This window comes from Calypte anna, chromosome 8, assembly GCF_003957555.1.
Source record: "Calypte anna isolate BGI_N300 chromosome 8, bCalAnn1_v1.p, whole genome shotgun sequence".
Taxonomy (NCBI): domain Eukaryota; kingdom Metazoa; phylum Chordata; class Aves; order Apodiformes; family Trochilidae; genus Calypte; species Calypte anna.
This window is the reverse complement of record NC_044254.1, coordinates 13,341,200-13,361,991: the sequence shown is the minus strand read 5'-3', so window position 1 is coordinate 13,361,991 and position 20,792 is coordinate 13,341,200. Positions and strand designations below refer to the sequence as shown.

General features: G+C 39.4%; 1 protein-coding gene across 5 annotated transcripts in view; it reads left to right on the top strand.

The window, feature by feature from the left end:
• Positions 1-19,367, top strand: part of SLC44A3 (solute carrier family 44 member 3) — a 39,032-nt gene extending 19,665 nt beyond the window's left edge. For 2 of the 5 annotated variants that reach the window (XM_030455260.1, XM_030455262.1), the window contains 6 exons: positions 1,223-1,379; positions 2,973-3,056; positions 15,029-15,166; positions 15,637-15,873; positions 17,593-17,691; positions 18,841-19,075. In XM_030455260.1, the coding sequence (XP_030311120.1) occupies positions 1,223-1,379; positions 2,973-3,056; positions 15,029-15,166; positions 15,637-15,873; positions 17,593-17,691; positions 18,841-18,846 (721 nt within the window). In that variant the 3' untranslated portion in view covers positions 18,847-19,075. Of the gene's footprint in view, positions 1-1,222; positions 1,380-2,972; positions 3,057-15,028; positions 15,167-15,636; positions 15,874-17,592; positions 17,692-18,840; positions 19,076-19,279 lie in introns of those variants that run through there. The other 3 variants (XR_003987812.1, XM_030455261.1, XM_030455263.1) reach the window with 3 other exon arrangements.
• The last annotated feature ends 1,425 nt before the right edge of the window (positions 19,368-20,792 follow it).

The window sequence follows — 20,792 nt, the reverse complement described above, 5'->3', positions numbered from 1 at the left end:
GTGAGGATATAGTAAAAGTATATTTCTAGAGCTTTTTAGCCCCCCCCCCAACCAGGTACTCTCTGATCACTGCCTTTTAATTTTGTTAGTTTGTTGTGCAGAATTTTATTTTTGAAGATAATGGAGGTTTTGAAAGGATCTCTTATGAAAACAAGACATCTTATTTGTGAGATAAAGTCTGATCTTTAGTTACCTACTCGGTCGAAATGCTGCTGGTTCTGTTGCCTGTTTTTTTCAGGGTGGGGCTGTTGCCTAAGAGTTGGTTTATAGAAGGGCTATTAAAGACTATTGACCAGTGCGTTGTTTTGATCCTCTGAAACATTTTTAAGGTATTTATAATGTTAATCTAATAGATTTTTGCTTTTTATACCATTTGAAGAAGGATGGGGGAGTGGCTTTAAGTTAATTTCCTGGATTTCGTACAAATTCTTGAGAGCTGTGTCATACTACTGTCTGTAAATGATTGACATTAGTGTGACCTTTATAAAGGATCCAAGAAAATAAAACTTGTATTTGGGATTCTTAGGCCATTTTTTTTTCTCTGTTTTTAAAGTTTGGGAAACACATTATTTCTCAAAATAATACAGGTTACTGTGCAGTAGAGCTATAAAGTTTTTGTGCCAAATCACAATTCTAAACTTATAGTATGATATTCCTATTTTATGCACTCAATTTAAAAAAAAGTATTATTTATCTGTATAAAACTGAAAACAAAATTCACTCAAACTGCAACATAGTAGATCTGAATCTTACACATGAGGGTGTGCGATATTTTTTTGAGTTTTAATTTGATCACTAAAGCAGAAATAGCAGGTTTGTTTCTTCAGACTAAAATCTTTCAGAAAAAAACAGCAAAATAAAAGATTGCAGAGAATAAGAGAAGTGACAGAAGCTGGAGAGAAGCACTCAAGGAAGTATTCTTAGATTTTGTTCACTTATTTGTGGTATTTTCCATTGCCAGCTCTTTCTAGATATTTTCCATTACTGAATACATCAAAACATCCATTGCTTAAGAATTAAACTAATCCAGTAAAAGTTATAAACTTGGCTGCTTTCCCTTGGGCTAAGGTGAACATTCAGATGAAGTCAGTAGGAAAACTGAACTTGAACAAGTGGGAAAGGAGATATCAGCTTAATTCTTTACACTTCCAAATACTGGAAAGTAACAATGGATATCTTCTTAAATAAGTTTCTAAAACATTCTAAATTGTTTTTTTTCTAGAAATAAAAATTGCCCACCACCTCACCCAGTCCTGTCTTCGATATCAGTTCTTTTTTGCTATCATCTAGGAACAGCTGTAAAAGGCTCATTTCTAATCACGATGCTCAGAATACCAAGGATTGTTCTCTGTTGCCTTAATAATATCCTAAAACAAAAGGTAGGTATATAATTATGTACCACTATTAAATATTACCTTAAAAGTGAGATTCATGAACAAAAATTGAAGAATATATGCCTTGTTGAAAAATGGATTATATGATTTGGATCTTTATATTTTATCCCATTTTATTCAATAAGAAAGCTTTTTTTAATGTGTTTCCTTTTTTTTTCTCTGAACTCTGATATTTTTAAAAGCAGAAATGCCATCATTAAACCCCACCTTTATTTAACGTTTGTATGTAAAGGTTTCTATGAAGGATAATGGAAAAAATTGGCAGGACGTTTTATTTAAAATTTTTGCATCATACATTTTGAAAAAGGAAAGGTAAGTAAGAACATTATTATTGGATATACAATATGCAGGCTCCAGCCTCTTTGAGAAGTGATGCAGCATTCTTGTAGACCTTATCCAGACTTCTCCACTCTTGCAAAAAATGCTGCAGTTTTCTGTGAACAAGAGGGAAAGTCAGGGGTCTGCAGACTTGCAGGTAAATTCACAGATGTTTTCTACACAGCAGTCTTCAAGCAAAATCTTAGAGCAGATTGCAGCTGAGTCTCTTGTTTTATATTATTAATAAACAGTGCTCACTGAGATTAATACAGTTTTAATAAAACGATCTCTTCAGCAATGCATTAAAGTATTTATTTACTGTCAGGAGTTTGTATGTACAATCACCAGTTTAAAGGAATTAATAATGGACTATTTTCAATAACTTGTTTGGAAGCTTCTTTGTGGTTTTTGGACAAACAATGCTGGTGGTGGGAACCTGAGGTTTTCGTATAGTGACTGGTAGATCTCTGCTTTCCAAAACAAAACAAAAACATTCAACCTCTGAAAAAAGAAGGTGTAAAAGACTCAGGTTTTACTGTACTGAATTTCCTTTTGCTGGTAAAAAGAGCCAGTTGAATTTGGAAGGCTACCATGGCTGCCAAGGTGTCTTCTTGTCCTGCTTGGTAAAATCTTTATGATGAATAGTTCCTAGCTCAAGATGAGACAGGGGTGTGGGGAGGTGGAAAAAACAATGAGCTTTTCTTCTTTTATGAAAATAATACAGATAAATGGTCTATGAATGGTCTGTTCTAACACATACTTTTTCCTCCTGTCCTGAAAAATGAATGTATACTCCAAGCCAATACACACATACGTGCATATAAGTTCAGCTGCCCGTTCTTTTCTTTTTGTTCATTAGGGTAGCAGTCATTTCAGAAATTTAAGGGGGTTTTTTAGAAAAAAAAAAAGTTAAAATCTGTCAGTGTACTCCCTGATCACTGCAAAGTACTGTAGGGGTTACTGACTGACTGCCTATTTTGTTCTCCAAGCAGCTGTTAGCTCACAAAGCTCACTTATTTTCTTCTCCCAGAGAAGAATCTTCCATCCACAGGAGGGAAAAAAAAATGTTCAGCCTATTGGTCATTAATATAGAAGGGTCTGTATTCAAAAGACTTCTTATAATCCTAAAGGAAATATCTGCTACCTAAGTGAATGCTTTATTAGAAGAGTCAGTCACCTGCAAAACAAGTTTTTCTAAAAGTGTGTTTTTGTTTAGGTCTACTTTTTTGTCCAGTAACCAGACTTCTCATTTTATTACAGGAAGGTGCATGTGCAAAGTGCCTGTTCAAATGCTGTTCCTGTGGATTTTGGTGTCATGAGAATGTTTTGAGATACTTTCACCAGGTATACTCCATGATTTCCTTGTCACTCAACCATCAGCCTACATAGATGGGAAACTGTGTGTATATGCTTCATTTAGCACAACTAAAGCAACACCTAGTCCATGCAAGACAAAGTTTGCTGATTGAGATAAACCTCTCAGAGGGCCACTTGCTATCCCTGAAAGTAAGAGACTTAAGATTTTGTTGAGTTATGTCAGAAAGACTACTAAATACAGAGGGTCCATGCGGAATGAAGCAGTGAAGATGTAAGAAACCCACACAGAAATGTGTCACACAGTGTTTTCCACCTTAAAGTCCCTAAAGAGAGGATAAAGAAATCCTGGCCAATTTCCATTATGAATATGTCTGGGAATATGATTGATGATGAAAAAGCCAGATGATATTATATCTTTGAAATACTTATCTCTTTTTTGTTAGTGGTTTTGTTTCAAAACTGGTTTTATTGGATATGAATGATTTCTGATACGGGAGATTTTCAGATACTTAACTCCTAATTTTTCCATTCTGATACTTTTCTCCAAATGTTTGTCAGCTTTATAATACATTATTGTAAATAGTTATTTTTTCTCTTTGGCAGTCCCCTTCTGTTACCTCTGGTGACTGTGGTGTTTTTAATTTGAAAGGGAATTGGACGTTCATGCCAACTCCCAATCTCCAATCGTTTCCTTCTTTATTTCATTGTTGAGTGCAGTAATGAAGTAAACAAGACAGTTCTCATAAAGGAATTGGCTTCACCTCAAAAGCAGGTGCATAAGTTGAGTTTCATCTTGGACAGTTACAAAGAGAAGCTTTTTTAGTTTAGCCTAGATTTAATACTTGTGTAGTGAAATCTCTGGTTCTATGCAGTGAATTTTCCATAGTTGCTTTTTAGGTAGATCTTATACTCACTTATTTGGTGGGGAATCTCAGTTTGTTTTGACTCCAGACTTTCCATTTTTAGTTTCCTTTTCCCCTTGGCTTCCTGCCTTTCAAAGAGATATCCAGCATCCTAGTGTTTGCTTACTCCAGCTGCTGTATGCTGTTTGTTCGTTAGAAGAAGAATTAATTACTGTAATGTTCTTCCTTTTGTTTCAGAAGGCTGCATTGTAGCTCTTGTTCCTTTAAAAGATTTCCTGTTTCCTAATCTATTGTAGGCAAATTTCTGTTTTTATACGAGTTGTGGTTTTCAGCCTAGTAATCTTAATACTGTGTTTGCTGTTAGATAATTGCTTGTTTTAACATCTTTTTAGCAAATATGATGGTATTCCATGTGCTCCAAATCCAGGGCAACTTGGATAGGTTTAGAGGAGAAGAAAAGCAAGAACATGCTCTAAGATTGTAATAGAAATTTTATCTCAATGAAAGTGTAGCATTGGTCTTAGATCATTGCATTTCATAGAATGCAGAATTCAGATACATAGTTAATGTATCTAGATAGTTTTTCTTTTTTTTTTCCTATAAAGAATGGATTCAATCCTATTTCTTAAAAAATATATTTTGACTAAGGTTGAAAATCTTGATCTTCAATTTTTAAAAATCTGCTGTCAAATAAAAAATAAATTATAAAAGAAAAACAAGACAAGTCTTCAGCTTTAAACAGTTTATTATGTGGCTTGATTAACAGAAGTACTTAACTCTGAAGAGCTCTTCCTGAGATCAGTGAAATCCTTGAAATATCCCATGGGTGTTGATCATGGACGTGAGAGTAGAGTTATTTAGTTAAGATTCTGATTTTTGAGTGAGTTGAAATTACTGAAATGTGGAAGAGCTGTTAAAAAATTTGCTTTAACGTTCTCTTCTATATTTTTGCCTTTTATTCTAATATTACTTTCACTATAATAATAAACATACATGTAAGATGTAATTACCTGTAAAATGAGAAACAGATGCTGGAGAAAATAAGTCTGGTGGTAGAATGTAAGCTTCTTTCTTCCCATGCAGTATCAACTAAGTTCTCTGTTGTACTATCAAAGAATAATTTTCAGGCTGAGGTGCCATCTTTCAGGTGGGATTTAACACTGACTTTGATAGTTGCATCCATCCCTGAAGTGACTTGTTCTTTGGACACAGCTAAGTTCTGCTCATCCTTCTGGAACTTAACTGAAATGGGGCCAAAAAGGTACTCTGTGGTACCACAAAGGTCATCTGCCTGTTGTGCTAGTGCTTTGCTAGACACTGGCAGTGCAGTGGCAGTTCTTGGGAGAGGGGTGAAGTAAACCCAGCATCCTGTGCAGATTGCAGTGTGAATAATTACATTCTGCCTTCCCCAGTTTCTCTTGGATTTGCAGCTGGTCCTGTGCTAAACTATGGTGTAGTGTTGCTATGTGCTGTTGAACAGTTCACTCCTTAAGCTGTTCAATTTCAGTTATGGACAAAGTGATTCATGTGTGTGTGTAATCCATTAGTAACAATTGTAAAGCACTCTGGGTTCTATCTGGATGAAAAGTGCTTTGTGAACATAAAGTCATTGTTACTTGACAGTTCTGTTTGACAAAACTTGTCAGAATTACCACAGATTTTTCATCCTCTGGCTCTGATGGTTTCAGTATGTTCCAGATAAATATATCCAATCATCTCAAGTAAATCTTAGAGACTGAAATTTCTGTTCCGTAGAAAGCATATGCTGGGTTTTTTATAATGTGGTTTAGGAGCTAGAAGGCCTGGCTGTCTCCTGCTCTCTTAGATAGTCTTAGCTTGTGATACATCAAAGCACTTTTTTTTTACAGCCTTATCGCAGTGACTTGCTTTTAAACAAGTTTATCTGTTTCAGGATAGTGTTGCATTTCTGTGTCTGCTTTGGGTTCACCTGCAGGCAGTTGGCAAATGATAGCTCCGAAGTGCAGCACATGGATTTCCAAAGGAGCTGCTGAGGTGTATTGTGTTTTCTCTATACTTGTCAGCACAGTTACATGCAGTGTAGCCCCCTAGGCCCTGTGGTAACCATTACTGGAGTCAGTGATGTGTTAGCCTGCATTTGCTGTTACTGAAATCCTTCACTGGTACAGAAGCCAGCAACTGTCTAATCTAAAAAAACAGAAGCAAATCTGTGTAATGCTGCATATCCATGGCAGCTGGTTGTCACTTAAACTTTGGATGGAAGCCTATCGGGAGGTTGAGGTTAAATGCCTTGTTGAGAAGTGACCTAGATAAAACCCAAATTGATGTATGCTAATATAAATACACTTCTTCTCTGCTCTGCTAAACACATTGTGCTTCACCCCATCAACTACTTTTTCCTTCCCAAACCAATAATGCATTTTAATGTTACTGGCAAAATTGCTTGTAGATATTAAAATAAGTTTTCAATCATCTTGAAAATACACTTACCTAAAGTGTTAATTTTCAGTGGAATTATATTTAAAATATGTATTGTTTTCTCTCTAGAGGCTTTATGTACGTGATAATGGGAAATAAAAATTCCTTAGGTCTTTACTTGCTCTGTAGGATGAAATCATGTCAGGGATAGAGATGGGCTGACTAATCCTTCTTCTGATACCTCTTCTGATTCAGAAGGCCATTGAAGAGTTTCTTACAGATTATAGTTAGCCTAAGAATAAAAAAAAATAGCTGTTTCTGTATTAGCTGTGTGCTTATTGGTTGGAAGTAGGGGAGAATATTTCTCCCTGTGTCAACCACAGGACAACAGTCATTGGAAGGCTGCAGAAAAGGCAGATTCAGTCCTCAAAGGTATATTAAATATGTGCACCAGAAAGTTGGGGATAAATGCCATTGTACAAGTAGCTGCTGAGGTGATCAGACTTATCTCATGGCAGGGACTGGAATATCCCCAGCCTGGAATATTCAGGCTGGCAGTGATGACATTGCTGGACGAAGTACAAAGGTGATTAAAAAAGACTTCAAGGCACTGGGCCGTTTAGTTGATGGGTCAGGAGCACAGGTGGTGTTCGCCTCGGTTCCAGCAATAGAAGATTTAAATGAGGAGAGAACTAGGAAAACTAATCTGATCAATAGGTGGCTGAGGGATTGGTGCCACCGGCGGAACTTCGGGTTTTTTGACCACGGGACAACTTCCGTACTACCTAGTGTACTCAAAACAGATGGACTTCACCTAACTAACAAGGGGAAAAGGACTCTAGCGTATAAGTTGGAGAGGCTCATAAGGAGGGCTTTAAACTAGGTTTGAAGGGGGATGGGGTTGAAACTGGGCTCTCCAGAAAGGAGCCTAAGGGTGGTCTGCCCAAGGTACGAGACAAACCAGCAGCCCAGCTAAAGTGCATGTACACCAATGCACGCAGCATGGGCAACAAACAAGAGGAGCTGGAAGCCATCATGCATCAGGAAAGCTATGATGTAATCGCTATCACGGAAACGTGGTGGGATGACTCCCATGACTGGAGTGCTACTATAGGTGGCTACAGGCTTTTCAGAAGGGACAGGCAGGGTAGGAGAGGCGGAGGGGTAGCCCTATATGTTAGGGAGTCCCTTGACGCTGTAGAAATTGAAGTCTGTAATAATAAGGTGGAGTGCCTGTGGATCAGAATCAAGGGGAAGGTCAACAAGGCTGATATTGTGATGGGAGTCTGTTACAGACCACCCAATCAAGATGATGAGGATGATGAAGTATTCTACAGGCAACTGGCGGATGTCTCCAAATCGTCATCCCTTGTTCTCGTGGGCGACTTTAACCTACCAGACATCTGCTGGGAACTCCACAGCACAGAGACGAAGCAGTCTAGAAGATTCCTGGAGTGTATAGAGGATAATTTCCTGCTCCAGCTAGTAAATGAGCCCACCAGGAATGGAGCCTCGCTTGACCTTCTTTTCACAAACAGAGAGGAGCTGGTGGGAGATGTGGTGGTCGGTGGTCGCCTGGGACTTAGTGACCATGAAATAATAAAGTTTTCAATATTCAGGGATACAAGGAGGGTCGTCAATAAGACCTCTACGCTGGACTTCCGAAGGGCAGATTTTGACCTCTTCAGAAGACTTGTTCGGAGTATACCCTGGGAAACAGACCTTGAAAACAGAGGGGTACAGGAGGGTTGGTCGTACTTCAAGGAACAAGTTCTGAAAGCACAGGAGCAAGCTGTCCCAATATGCCGAAAAGCGAGCCGGCGGGGAAGACGACCGGCCTGGCTGAATTGGGAGACTCTGAAAGAAATTAGGGTTAAGAGGAGGGCCTACCAATTATGGAAAAAAGGGATAACTACTGAGGAGGAATTTAGGAATATTGTTAAGTCATGTCGAAAGAAAATCAGAGACACAAAAGCACAATGCGAACGGAATCTCGCCACCTCTGTGAAGGATAACAAAAAGTCCTTCTACAGATACATTAGCAGCAAAAGAAGGGGCAAGGAAAATATCCATTCTATACTAGACACGAGTGGGAATATAGTTGTTAAAGATGAAGAAAAGGCTGGGGTATTTAACACCTTCTTTACCTCAGTTTTCAGCGGAAAGACAGGTTACCCTGAAGACGGATGGCTTCTGGAGCTCATAGAAAGTGACATGAATCTAAACAGCCCCCCTGTAATCCTGAAGGACACAGTCTGTGACCTACTGCGATGCTTGGATCCCCACAAGTCTATGGGACCAGATGGGATCCACCCAAGGGTAATGAAGGAGCTGGCAGAAGAGCTCGCCAAGCCTCTCGCTATCATCTATCAACAGTCCTGGCTCACTGGGGACATCCCAGATGATTGGAAATTGGCGAATGTCACGCCAATCCACAAAAAGGGCCGGAAAGAGGACCCAGGAAACTACAGGCCCGTCAGCCTGACCTCAGTGCCTGGCAGGGTCATGGAACAGATCATCCTCGGTGCAATCACACAGCACCTGCAGGATGGGCAAGGGATCAGACCCAGCCAGCACGGTTTTAGGAAGGGCAGGTCATGCCTGACCAACCTGATCTCCTTTTATGATCAGGTGACCCGACTGGTGGATGAGGGGAGGGCTGTGGATGTGGTCTACCTAGACTTCAGCAAAGCCTTTGACACCGTCTCCCACAGCATCCTCCTGAAAAAACTGTCAGCCCGCAGCTTGGACAGGAGCACCCTGTGCTGGGTTAGGAACTGGCTGGAGGGCCGGGCCCAGAGAGTGGTGCTGAACGGGGCTGCATCCAGTTGGCGGCCGGTCACTAGTGGTGTCCCCCAGGGATCAGTGTTGGGCCCAGTTCTGTTCAACATCTTCATTGATGATTTAGATGAGGGGATTGAGTCCATCATCAGCAAATTCGCAGACGACACTAAGCTGGGGGGGAGTGTTGATCAACTAGAAGGCAGGAGGGCTCTGCAGAGGGACCTGGACAGACTGGAGAGTTGGGCTGATTCCAACGGGATGAGGTTCAACACGGCCAAGTGCCGGGTCCTGCACTTTGGCCACAACAACCCCATGCAGCGCTACAGGCTGGGGACAGAGTGGCTGGAGAGCAGCCAGGCAGAAAAGGACCTGGGAGTCTGGATCGATAAGAAGCTGAACATGAGCCAGCAGTGTGCCCAGGTGGCCAAGAAAGCCAATGGCATCCTGGCCTGTATCCGGAACAGCATTGCCAGCAGGTCCAAGGAAGTGATTCTGCCCCTGTACTCAGCCCTCGTGAGGCCACACCTGGAGTACTGTGTCCAGTTCTGGGCCCCCCAGTTCAGGAAGGATATCGAGGTCCTGGAGCAGGTCCAAAGGAGGGCAACCAGGCTGGTGAAGGGACTCGAGCATAGACCCTACGAGGAGAGGCTGAGAGAACTGGGGTTGTTCAGCCTAAAGAAGAGGCGGCTCAGGGGAGACCTCATCGCTCTCTACAACTACCTGAAAGGAGGGTGTAGCCAGGTGGGGGTTGGGCTCTTTTACCAAACGACTTTCAACAAGACAAGAGGGCATGGACTTAAGTTGTGCCAGGGGAAGTTTAGGTTAGATATTAGAAAGAATTTCTTTACGGAAAGAGTGATCCGTCATTGGAATGGACTGCACACTGAAGTGGTGGATTCTCCGTCCCTGGAGATATTTAAAAAAAGACTTGATGTGGCACTCAGTGCCATGGTCTAGCAACCGCAACGGTGGTTCAAGGGTTGGACTCGATGATCTCTGAGGTCCCTTCCAACCCAGCCAATTCTATGATTCTATGATTCTATGATTCTATGATCCTGTTATGTCTGCTTTGACAAATGAAGGGCTAGCCATCTATGAGTATATCAAGAAAAGTAACAGCAGGGATATAGGCCAAGAGAAGCTCAGCAGAAGAATGAGTAGATGTCAACCGTTCATGAGTAAGTGTTGTCTGGAAGTTGGAAGAAGGTTTCTAAGGACTATAGGGACAAAACTGTCTGGAATAGATCCAAATGTGAGGACTGGGAGAGTTAGAAGCCCCTAGTAGTTTTAAGAGGGAGCTTTTCACTTAAGGGAACAAAGTATTGTGTACTAATCTGAAATAGCCAAGGACTGGAATGGCTGAAAGTCCTTTCCAATTTTACCTCATCTTTGCAGTCAGGCCTCACAGGCTCACATTGCTCTTGCTTCCCACCCCTGTCTGAGAGACATGATACAGCTTCCTTGCTGGGTCACTAACTGCTGTACAGCAGCCACAGAAATGTCATTACCTCTTGCTACTACAGTATTTTTTTTTCTGAGGGGATTCCGCTGGCAGCTTTGACACTTGCAAGCTAGGAACATTAAAATCCAGCCTGAGCTACACAGCATTTCTCTGGGTGTAGCTAAACGGGGCAGCCCCAAGAGAGTTGACAGTAGATCATATCAGGCTGAAAATACCAGCAGAGCAGAAAAAGCTGAAGTGAGATGTGAGACTTGCATGTCTGCTGCTTCCTTTAAAAGAAGGTTCTGTTGCTATGGCAATCACCTCTTTCCCCAAGCTCAGTTTATTAAAGCAAGTCCTAGAATGGAGGAGTGAATTCAGCTGTTACACAAAGTAGTAATTATTCTCAACAATTGGGGAACTTCAGGGCTGGATCTGAGCCACCGTGGCTTTCTCATGAAACTAGCAGGTCAGATTTTCCAAGACCCTTGACATTCTGTGTTGTGAGGCACAGAAGGATGTATTCTTTAAATAGTTGGGGTTTTTGCATAGTGTGATATTTGGAAATATGTAAACACTCACATTCCTTATTTATTCACTGATACTGAGAAACCAGTGTCTAGTTCCCAGACTCCAAGCAAAAGGAGGCTTGTGTTCTACACTCGGGTGGTGATACAGCACCAGCTTGCTGGTGCAAAGATAAAGACTATTGCTGATCCACTATCTCCTACACTCAGTGGTAGGTTATCAATACTGTTATTACATGCTTGTCACCATAGAAGAGACTACCATTGTAAAACATCAGTTCATTTAGTAAAGAAAAAAATATTGGGATAAAAAAAGCTGTACTGGGACAGACTTGAGTCTCCACCTACCTCCATCTCCAACAGTGGCTGTGAGCAGACACTAAGGTGTCATTTCCCTGTCCCTGTGGTGTTTCTGAATCTGTTTTCAGCTTAGGGACTTCTTGAGCTGAGTGTTTAGTAACTGAGTGGATTGCTTTTCCCTGAATTTTCCCAGTCTCTCTCATGTGAACCTTTAGCAGCTAAAGCATCCTTTGCCCAGCAGTTCACAGCTTACAGACTTAGAGTGAGAAGAAATACCATCTGGTTTTAAATTTAGCTCCAAGTACATTGTATGGTGCCCCCCCCTGCATAGTCTCTATTCCAAAGGAAACAGCAAGCCATCTAATGTTACCAACCCTCTCTGCATTTCTCATGATTTTGTAGCCCTCTTACCACATCCACCTTCAGTCATCTCTTTTCCAGACAGAAGATTCTGGTGTACTCATTTTTTCCCCAGACATTGCTGCTGCACTTCTCAAACATTTTCAAGTCCACTAGAGGTTTTGTGCATTTGAAAAGAGAACACACTCTGTAGAAAAACACATTTCAATAACCTGTTTCTACATGACAGGCACATGATCTGGCCCTGGTCTTCCATCTTAGCCTTTGCAAATATCTTTTGTTTCAAAGGGACTTGGCTGCTGCACATACCTTGCAACTGGAAAATTAATGGATATCGAAACTCCTTAGTCCAAAGTCCAAAATTATTTGCAAATATTGGAATTAGTTTGCATGTGTCAGTTATTCTTTGGATGATAAGGATGAGAAATAATTTGAGCTCATTTCTGTGCAACTCTGAATTTAATGGAAATATATATTTGCTTAAATTTTAGATGCATTTTTTTAGTGAGAACATGGAGATTTCTGTGTGGCTGGATGGGATCAGAGCATGGGGTCTATTTGGGAAACTTGAGAATTTTGAGGAAAGTATATGGAGCCACAGTCTAGGCTGAACAAGAAACCCTTTGGAGGTATTTTTTTTCTCTCAGAAATATATTTTTTGCTGAAAGGTACAGATCACTTGGATAAGTCTTTAGCTTGTACTAGTAATGTTCCTGCTTCACCTATGACAAGTTTTGTAGCCTTCAGCAGCTTGCTCATTTCTGTCTCTCTTATTCCTTTTATAATGTTGGATTATTGCCTGGCTGCCTTTGCTGCTTGGATGTTATGACCAGTTGATACAAAATTAATTGAAGTTGTAATTGTTACGAATACCATTTTTTTTATCAGCAGGCTTGTAATGTGCATATCCCTATCAGGTAGTATTCAGTCTCCAGCAGTATTTTCAGTCTTTCCAAGATAACTTTCCTAGTTAATTACTATCAGAAATTCTTTTCCTTGCACATTCCTCAGATACCAAAGTGGCTAATTTAAAAGTGCAAACAAATGGTTATTTATTTTAAGCTTGGAAACAATGTTTGTTCAAGTGCACGTGTATTTTCAACATTCCTTTTATTTTTAATTTTTTTTTTTTTTGCTATATATAGTTAATACAGAATCTATGTTTAATTTGTTGGCAAAATTTTTACTGACCTCACCTGATCAGGATCTGCTCTGTGAATTTAGTTCTTAAGTGACAGAAACAAACTTAGAAAACTATTTTCTACTTTGTGTTCTGATTCCCTGTCTGTTAATGGGAATGATGAAACAGATTTACTCACAACATTTCATAACAAGAGGTCTATCCTTGGTTGAAATAAGCAGTGTTACCACAGATGGAAGACAGAGAGGGGAGCTTGACTTGAGACCATCTACCCTGGGCATTATCCTGGGGAGACAGTGGCCCAGCAAGGCTGGCACTGGCTTTACCACACTGCCAGTCCCCTGGCTGCTGGACACGGTGCTGGTGCTGCTGTGTGCAGGCTCTGCAGGCTATTGTGTCCCTCATGAGGGCTACCAGCAGGCTGCTTGCAAACCTGTTGGGCTGGGTGAAATGTGGGACAAGGATGCTTCTTTGTCAGAGGTATAGGCAACCAGGAAGGTAAAGGCACTGTAGTCAATGTCTGATCAAGCCCAGGGATGCAAAGACTTCTCTGACAGTCCTGTTACACCACTCCCCAGGAAGGGGAGCAGCAGCAGGGTAAAAGAAAGTTAGCACTGAAAGCATTTTTTCCTATTTAGGAATTATGTGAACTTGCTTGTTTAAACAGATTTTTAGGCAGACCCTCTATTTATTTCTACAGAGTTCAGTGGAGTCTTCAAGTTTTCTTATAGTAGATAGTAAATCCACAGTCTTTATTTATACTTTCCCCATCTATGGATGTATTTGCTAGTATGTAAGTAGGTAACAGGATGTAACCATTTACTTCTACTCTGTTTTTGCTTACTTACTATCAGAGAAAGAATAAATCTTTTGTCATATGTAAAATAAATAATACCCCCAATAAAGAAACAAAGGATTTTTGCATTTAATTTCTTTTTCTTTTTAATATTTTTAAGATAATGTCGTTATATTTGCCTGCATTACAGTACATTACAGAAATTGCTATGATGTACCTGGACTCTGAAGAAATAAAATTTCTCTGCCTTCAGATTTCTGAAGCTATTTTATATTTTGACTTTTAAGTGAGAAAAAAAACAGATACTTGAACAGGAGCCAAGAGACTTGGCTTCCAGGTGACGCAGAAAGTAATCTAAGCAGCAAGTACATGTTGTGATGTGTAATTCCCTCAGAACAATAATCCCTTGCATACTGTGCTTCTTACTGGCTGTACCAGATGGAACTAAAGTTTTGTGGCATAATCCACTTTCTAATATTTTGAGTGAAGGGAAATTACTCATACGACTTACTGGCAAAGTTCAGCATACATTTCAGGTATCCTGAGTGCTGGTTTTTGTAGCTGATATTTTGGACACAGTTTAAAAAACCTCATTGGAGTTCCATAAATGGAATGTGTATGTCAAGTTGTGCTAAAATAATTCTGTCCATAAAGTTAAATAAATGAAATTAAATATTCTCCTCTCCATCTGTCTTGGCAAGTTTCCACAAAGAGAAATCTTGCAATATTCTCAGCATCTCACAAAACCCAGTGCCTCTGTCTCTTGAAACTCAGAGAATGGGTAAGGGTTTGCAACATAACATCCACTGATCTAGTCAAGATCATTTAGCTATTCTTTTCCAGTAATCTTTACAATTGGTTTCATTTTTCCTGAAAAGGTTTCTTTTATCGTTTATTTTATAAGCTTGAATTTTAGTAAAATATGAATAGTTTGTAAGAGCTGTACTTCTTGATTGCTTGATAACTACACACCTTGATCGTACCACTTACATAGTTTGCCAGCAATCTTGGAAATAGATTCATAGAAAATATGCAAGTAAGTTTGGATAGTGTGACTCCAGGTGGGTGTTTTGTGGTAATCATGTTATATTTATTAAAAAAATTAGGGTACAGAACTTCAGTGTTTTAACATAAATTGTGCAAGGGTGGATTAAGAAACTTATTTAGCCAATATTCTAGCATTTGCTAATGGTGAAAATTATGTAGAAAAACTATTTGAAGTTAGAAGCTGTTATAGTCACTTAAAATAAATTTGCCATATTATGCAAAACAACTCCTTGTATTCATAAAGTCAGTATTTCCAAACAGTATTTCAGTTTAAGGCTGAAGTATAATGCAGATTATAAGAGTCTTTCCTCCCTCATTGCTGTATTATCTTCTCTCATTTTAGCATGTATACACAACTACGGTTATAAATGGGACAGATTTTTGTACATCAGCAAAAAATGCTATCCTTATTTTGGAAAAGAATTCTGCTCAACTTGCATCCATCAGCTGTTTAGGAGACTTTATCCTATTTCTAGGAAAGGTAAGAGAAATGTACTGTTCTGTAAGAATTAATTGAAAAATCAAGGTTTGATTCTACTTTCTTACACCTAAAGTAAAAAAAAGTTTCTCTTAGTTAGACTCAGTGTTGTTAATGCTCTAAAATGAGTTTGGGAGAGAAGATGTATGAGGAATGTAATCCTTTTCATAGTCTTTACTGAGTTATTTAGTTGATTTATGGTAGCATCCTTGGTGCTACTCTTACAGTTCCCATTGTAACAGGTCTTTGGTAAATATATAGTACAAGATTGTCTCTGTCCTACAGATTTTAAACACTTGAACACTTGTATTCAGAATTGAACAAAAAATGTGCCAGAAACTGCATAGCTGTCTACCAGATGAGATGTGCCATTGAAATATTGGCTGTAATATACTTGTCTTACGGTTTTGCATTTTTTAAGAAACACTGCTATGTAATTACTAAAGCTGCATTTCTCACACTGCCCTTTACAGGTGTTTGTTGTATGTTTTACTGTGTTTGGAGGATTGGTGGCATTTAACTACCATCGGGAGTTGCAAACTTGGGTGGTTCCTCTGTTGCTGGTTGGATTTTTCGCCTACCTGATGTCCCACAACTTTCTGTCTGTGTTTCAAGTGACAGTGGATGCCATGTTCCTTTGCTTTGCTATCGATATGGAAACAAATGATGGATCTGCAGAGAAGCCATATTTTATGGATCAGGAACTGCTGGTAAACCTCAGTGATAATAGCAAAGATATTTGAGCCAGTCTCAGCTTTTGGGGACTTTTTCTTTCCCCAAGACCTAGTAATTTGAACCCACAATCCATGCTATTTCCTTTCCAACACCTTAGAACAGGATGGGCTCAGGGATACAAATCATATGTGAAATTATACACTGAAGTAAATGGCTCCCTCTGGCTTCTGTATGCTAGCTATGATCTGCTGCCTTCTTTTAGATCACACCATGTAAGTAATGGCTGTTATGTTCAATATAGAAGTGAAATTTTTAAAGTGTAAATACATGAGCTAGCTGCAGAAACTGATCCATGGGGTGCTTTAAAATTTGATGTTCATAGTTGTTATGACTTACTGTAGAGTGACAAGTGAAAGAAAATGACAAAGAGCTTCTTGATGCAAGCAGCAGGCCAGGTGTCCATCCACATCCTATGGATGCTGTAATTCTGAACAAACTTCATGCTAACTGTTGCTGCTCTGTTTCATGTGTATACAGTCTTGTGCCAAAATGCTGTCTTCTATCTCTTGATTAAATTCCTTTGCCTCTGAACTGATTGTTCTGTCTTTACCCTCAAAATTACTCTATTTCATTACAAGCATTTCAATGGAGAATAATACTGATGTAGCTAATACTGATGGAGAGCTGCATCTAACAGTTCTATTTGAAGATGATGTTTTTTCTTTGCACGCTATTTTTGCCAGTTCTGTCCTTTCCTTCATGAACTATGCTACAAATAAAATCTTCATGATTCATGAAAAACAAACTCAGCTGCCAGAATAGCTCATATGATATGAATCTTCTGGATGGATTTCTTCCGGACGGTGGCAGAACTGTCTTGGTTTTTGTTGCTTGGTCTTTGTTGGTTTGGTTTTTGTTTGGTTTGTTTTTTTGGGTTTTTTTTCATACTGCCATTAGAATGCCTGTTATGTTCATAGGATTTTGTTTAAAAGAAAAACAACAAAAAGCAGCCTAAAGATAGGTTTAATCCTTTGTACTAAAGAAAGGAGATAGATATTCTTGGCCTTGATTCAGAACAGTACTTAAGCACATGTCCTGAATTCAAATATGTTCCTGAATGGAAAACTCTGAAGCCTTGACCTCTGTTCTTCTTCCTCTGTTTTGCCAAATGCTAAGACATTTCTTAAGCCAATTCTCCATCATGAAAGAAACAGAGGCTTTCCTTTATCCCCTTCCAAACTTTGTGGCAGTTTCTTTTTAATTTTGGTATTAATATTTTATATTATTCCTTATAATTAAGGCCTTGGGTGGAGAGAGGGCCTCTCACAGCAGTAAGGATTCTTCCAAGCAGGGCAGGCAGCATAACCTTGTATGGAAGGACTGGGGACAGCACATCCAAACTCCTCCTCATTGCATGATCAAGAAAGATTAAGCTTACTCACTTGGCCAAGAACTTGGAGTTTCCCAACATATAAAGGAATTTGACTTGGGCCATCAGTGTTACAGTCAGGTTATAAACATCTGGGGGTGGAAGGGAGGCTCTGTGGCACTGGGGACAATATGCAGCAGTGGGTAGAGAGCCAGGTGAGGGATTTCAGACAGAGTCCTCATTCCTGAAGTACCACTCAGTGGCATCCAGATAGGAATCAGATACAGTTTCTTAGGCCTGGGCTAATTATCTTCTTTTATCAGGTATTTTTATTTACATAATGGTTTGCATTCCCAAATGATCTCACCCTGGTTTTTGCTTATAGAACTTTGTGAGTCAGAGTAACAAGTTATCAGAAGGGCGAAAACACAGAAGCATGAGGTCTTTCCAGGACAATGAAGATGGGACAGAGCTCCAACCTATGGTGAGACAGGAGTGTGGGATACGTGTTTATCTGACAGCTTATGTGTTTGCCTTCATATTTCAAGAAGAATGCATGTAGGCTGTCATGTATCTCATGATGTCTCACCACAACCATCATGCTGTACACAGTATCCTGTTTTTCCTTCTGCTGCTCTCTCCTCAGAAAACCCTCTGCTGCTGCAAAATTGACATATCAAGTATTTGTTCTCATCCTTCTTCCCATTTCCCAGTGTGCCCATCAGAGGAAGAGAGACAATGGCAAGAGATCAGGACATAAAGCCTATTCAGATAGTTCTTCACGTGTCTGCTGTAGCAAAGTCAGAAGAGTGGTTCACTGCTTGATTTCATTCTGGAGCTGCTGCGTTCCAGAGCTGCAGAATGAGAGCTTAGAGGCCTTCCTGCTCTACCCCCACCCTCTTTCTCTCTTTCTTTTTTTGTCTTGTCTTTCTTTTCTGTCTTTCTGTCTTTTACTATCAGTGTATGTATTTATTTACTGTTTTAAAAGGGTAAAAAAAGCTAAGGTGCCCAAAGGGAGTGTTCCCCCACACCCAGGCTTGGGAAAGTCCTGAGAATAAATGCTGACAGCTGAAAAAACATTGCAAATTGCCCAACCTGAGAAGCAGCCCCAGCAAGTTCCAAATCTGGGCTAATTTTTCCCCAGCATCAGGAGGGCCAAGCCAGGGCTGCTGGAAAAAGTTCTGCAGCAACAGCTACTCTGGCACCTACTCCTGCTGGACGCTATAAGTGTCTTTTGCCCTCCTATCTGCTTTTTACATGAGTGTAACAGATGTTGCTGTTTCTTCTTGATCTGCTTTCCAGAGATATTGGACTTTTGCAGACTTTCATGTGATCTTGTGAGCTTTCTGCTCTATGCAGCTGGGATACAGAAAACTTCTTCAGTTTATTGCTGAAATGAGGGACTTCTGCTTGACTTTTTCTTTATTTGGGTCTGTTATTGAATTATTCATTTATTTGTTTTTTGCTAAGCACAGATAGTGGGGGCAGGGTGGTCGTAGGATGTGTTATTCCCTGTGAGAGGATTGTGGATTTGAGACACAAAAGAATCTTAATTATTTTCCCAGTTTACTCATGACATTAAAATGCAGTAACAGGACTAATGCTACACATTGTTTGACTTTTTTCTTTGTAGACTTGAGCCTGAAATGGACCAGAAGTATGAAGGCAGATACACAACAGCAAAAAGTCACAGAAAAAAAGCAAAGTTTGCCAATACCCCAGGACAAAGTATTAGTTCCCTGAATCTCTGTTTTACCTCTGCACTGGTAAAATTGCACTCAGTCTGTTTGTATGAATAATGTATTTTGTGTCAGCACATCCAATTTTTATTAATAACTTGTTATGATAGTCTGCATTCTTAATAAACAAACTCCTTGTAAATTCCAGTGTTGTCAGACTAAAAATACTAAGTTGATAAGGTCATCAAGCTGTTCTTTTTAGCTTTTTGCTATGTCATCTAATAAGGTGGGTTTTTTCTTGCTTCTCTGGGAACACTGATCAGTAAACATGAAAACATTCGTAGAGGCACTCTGAGATGACTGTTTCTTGATTTGTTCTGTATCTCTGAACAGCCAGTGCTAATGAAGAACTGGACTGAGCTCATTGATGGAAATTACCATTGAAAGAAATTCTCTGTAGTCAAGATAAGTAATGGTTACAAGGTAAGTGTCTTTCTTCTAATGATACTCTTTTGGGAATGTTTTAGATAAGTTAGTACCATAAAATATCCACTGGCTCCTCTCCAAAGGGCAAGTAAGCAACAGTCTTTTTCTTTTCCTTTTCCTTTTTTTCCTTTTTTTCCTTTTTTTCCTTTTTTTCCTTTTTTCCTTTTTTTTCCTTTTTTCCTTTTTTTCCTTTTTTTTCCCTTTTTCCCCCTTTTCCCCTTTTTTCCCCTTTTTTCCCCTTTTTCCTTTTTTCCTTTTTTTTTCCTTTTTTTTCCTTTTTTTCCCTTTTTTCCCTTTTTTCCCTTTTTTTCTCTTTTTTTTTCTTTTTTTTTTTCCTTTTATTTTCCTTTTTCCCTTTTTGTCCTTTCTCCTTTCTTCAATAAACTACTTTCTCTTTGCAATTGAAAAGTTAAAGGAGAGACACACTAAGTGTAGACATTTAAAAAAAAATACCTTGGTAACAGGCTGTCAGCATTTTCTTGTGAGCCATTCTGACAGAGCTTTAAGTTTGTACCTGGACCCTGGTTATAATACACTTTTTGGGCTCTACATTGTTCTGAGTATGAAGTTGTTTTAAATTTCACTCACTGGCACGTTATTTTACTCTTTGTTCAAGAGCTTCTGTAACCTTTTTATTTGAACAGGAAAGAGGACTTAAATCTGGGATTTCAGTCAAGGGCATCTGTATAGGGACTGAGATTACTACGGGTGACTCAAAGGCTGCCATGAGTAATCAGTTGATAGACCTCTGATTAGTCACAGCTTGGAAGTGACAGAGAAGCTCACGAATGGCCTGAATGATAAATATTTCAGCTTATTATTGTATCTGGTCTCCTGCTGTTGAAAGGAGACTAGTTACCTGCTAGAGAATGCTAAGAAATACTTGCTTTTCGTTTTTAATTGGATTAACTTTTGTCTGCTATAGTATGAGGCACATCAAGAAGTTGAGGAATATAGGATAGATTGTGAAAAAGGAAAAGAAATTATTTCCTGCCTGGCAGGTAAAGATGATCATCTACTGATTGTGAGTAGTTACCCCTTGTTTTTTAAAATTGTACACTCGGGTACTTCTAGTGCTTGGCTTGTGGATGCTGTGGGAGCTGGAAATCATAAAGCACATGCAATAGGTCTCTCGCCATGACAGTGTGCAGATATGGTACTTGCACAGGGCAAAGCTTCTCCTCTGGTCTCAATAATATTGCTTACAAGTAGTATAATCTCCACAATGTAGAAATTATGTTTACTGATTTACAAAGTGTTATAGATTCACTTGGAATTTAAAAAAAAAATCAGTTCTTACTGCACACTGGGTTTTTTCCTGTATTTGATACCCATATTACATGTTTTGGCCCTTAACTCAGGATCTCTGTGAAGGAAAAAAAAGGACAGAAATTTTCATGTATCCTCATTTTCAGACAAT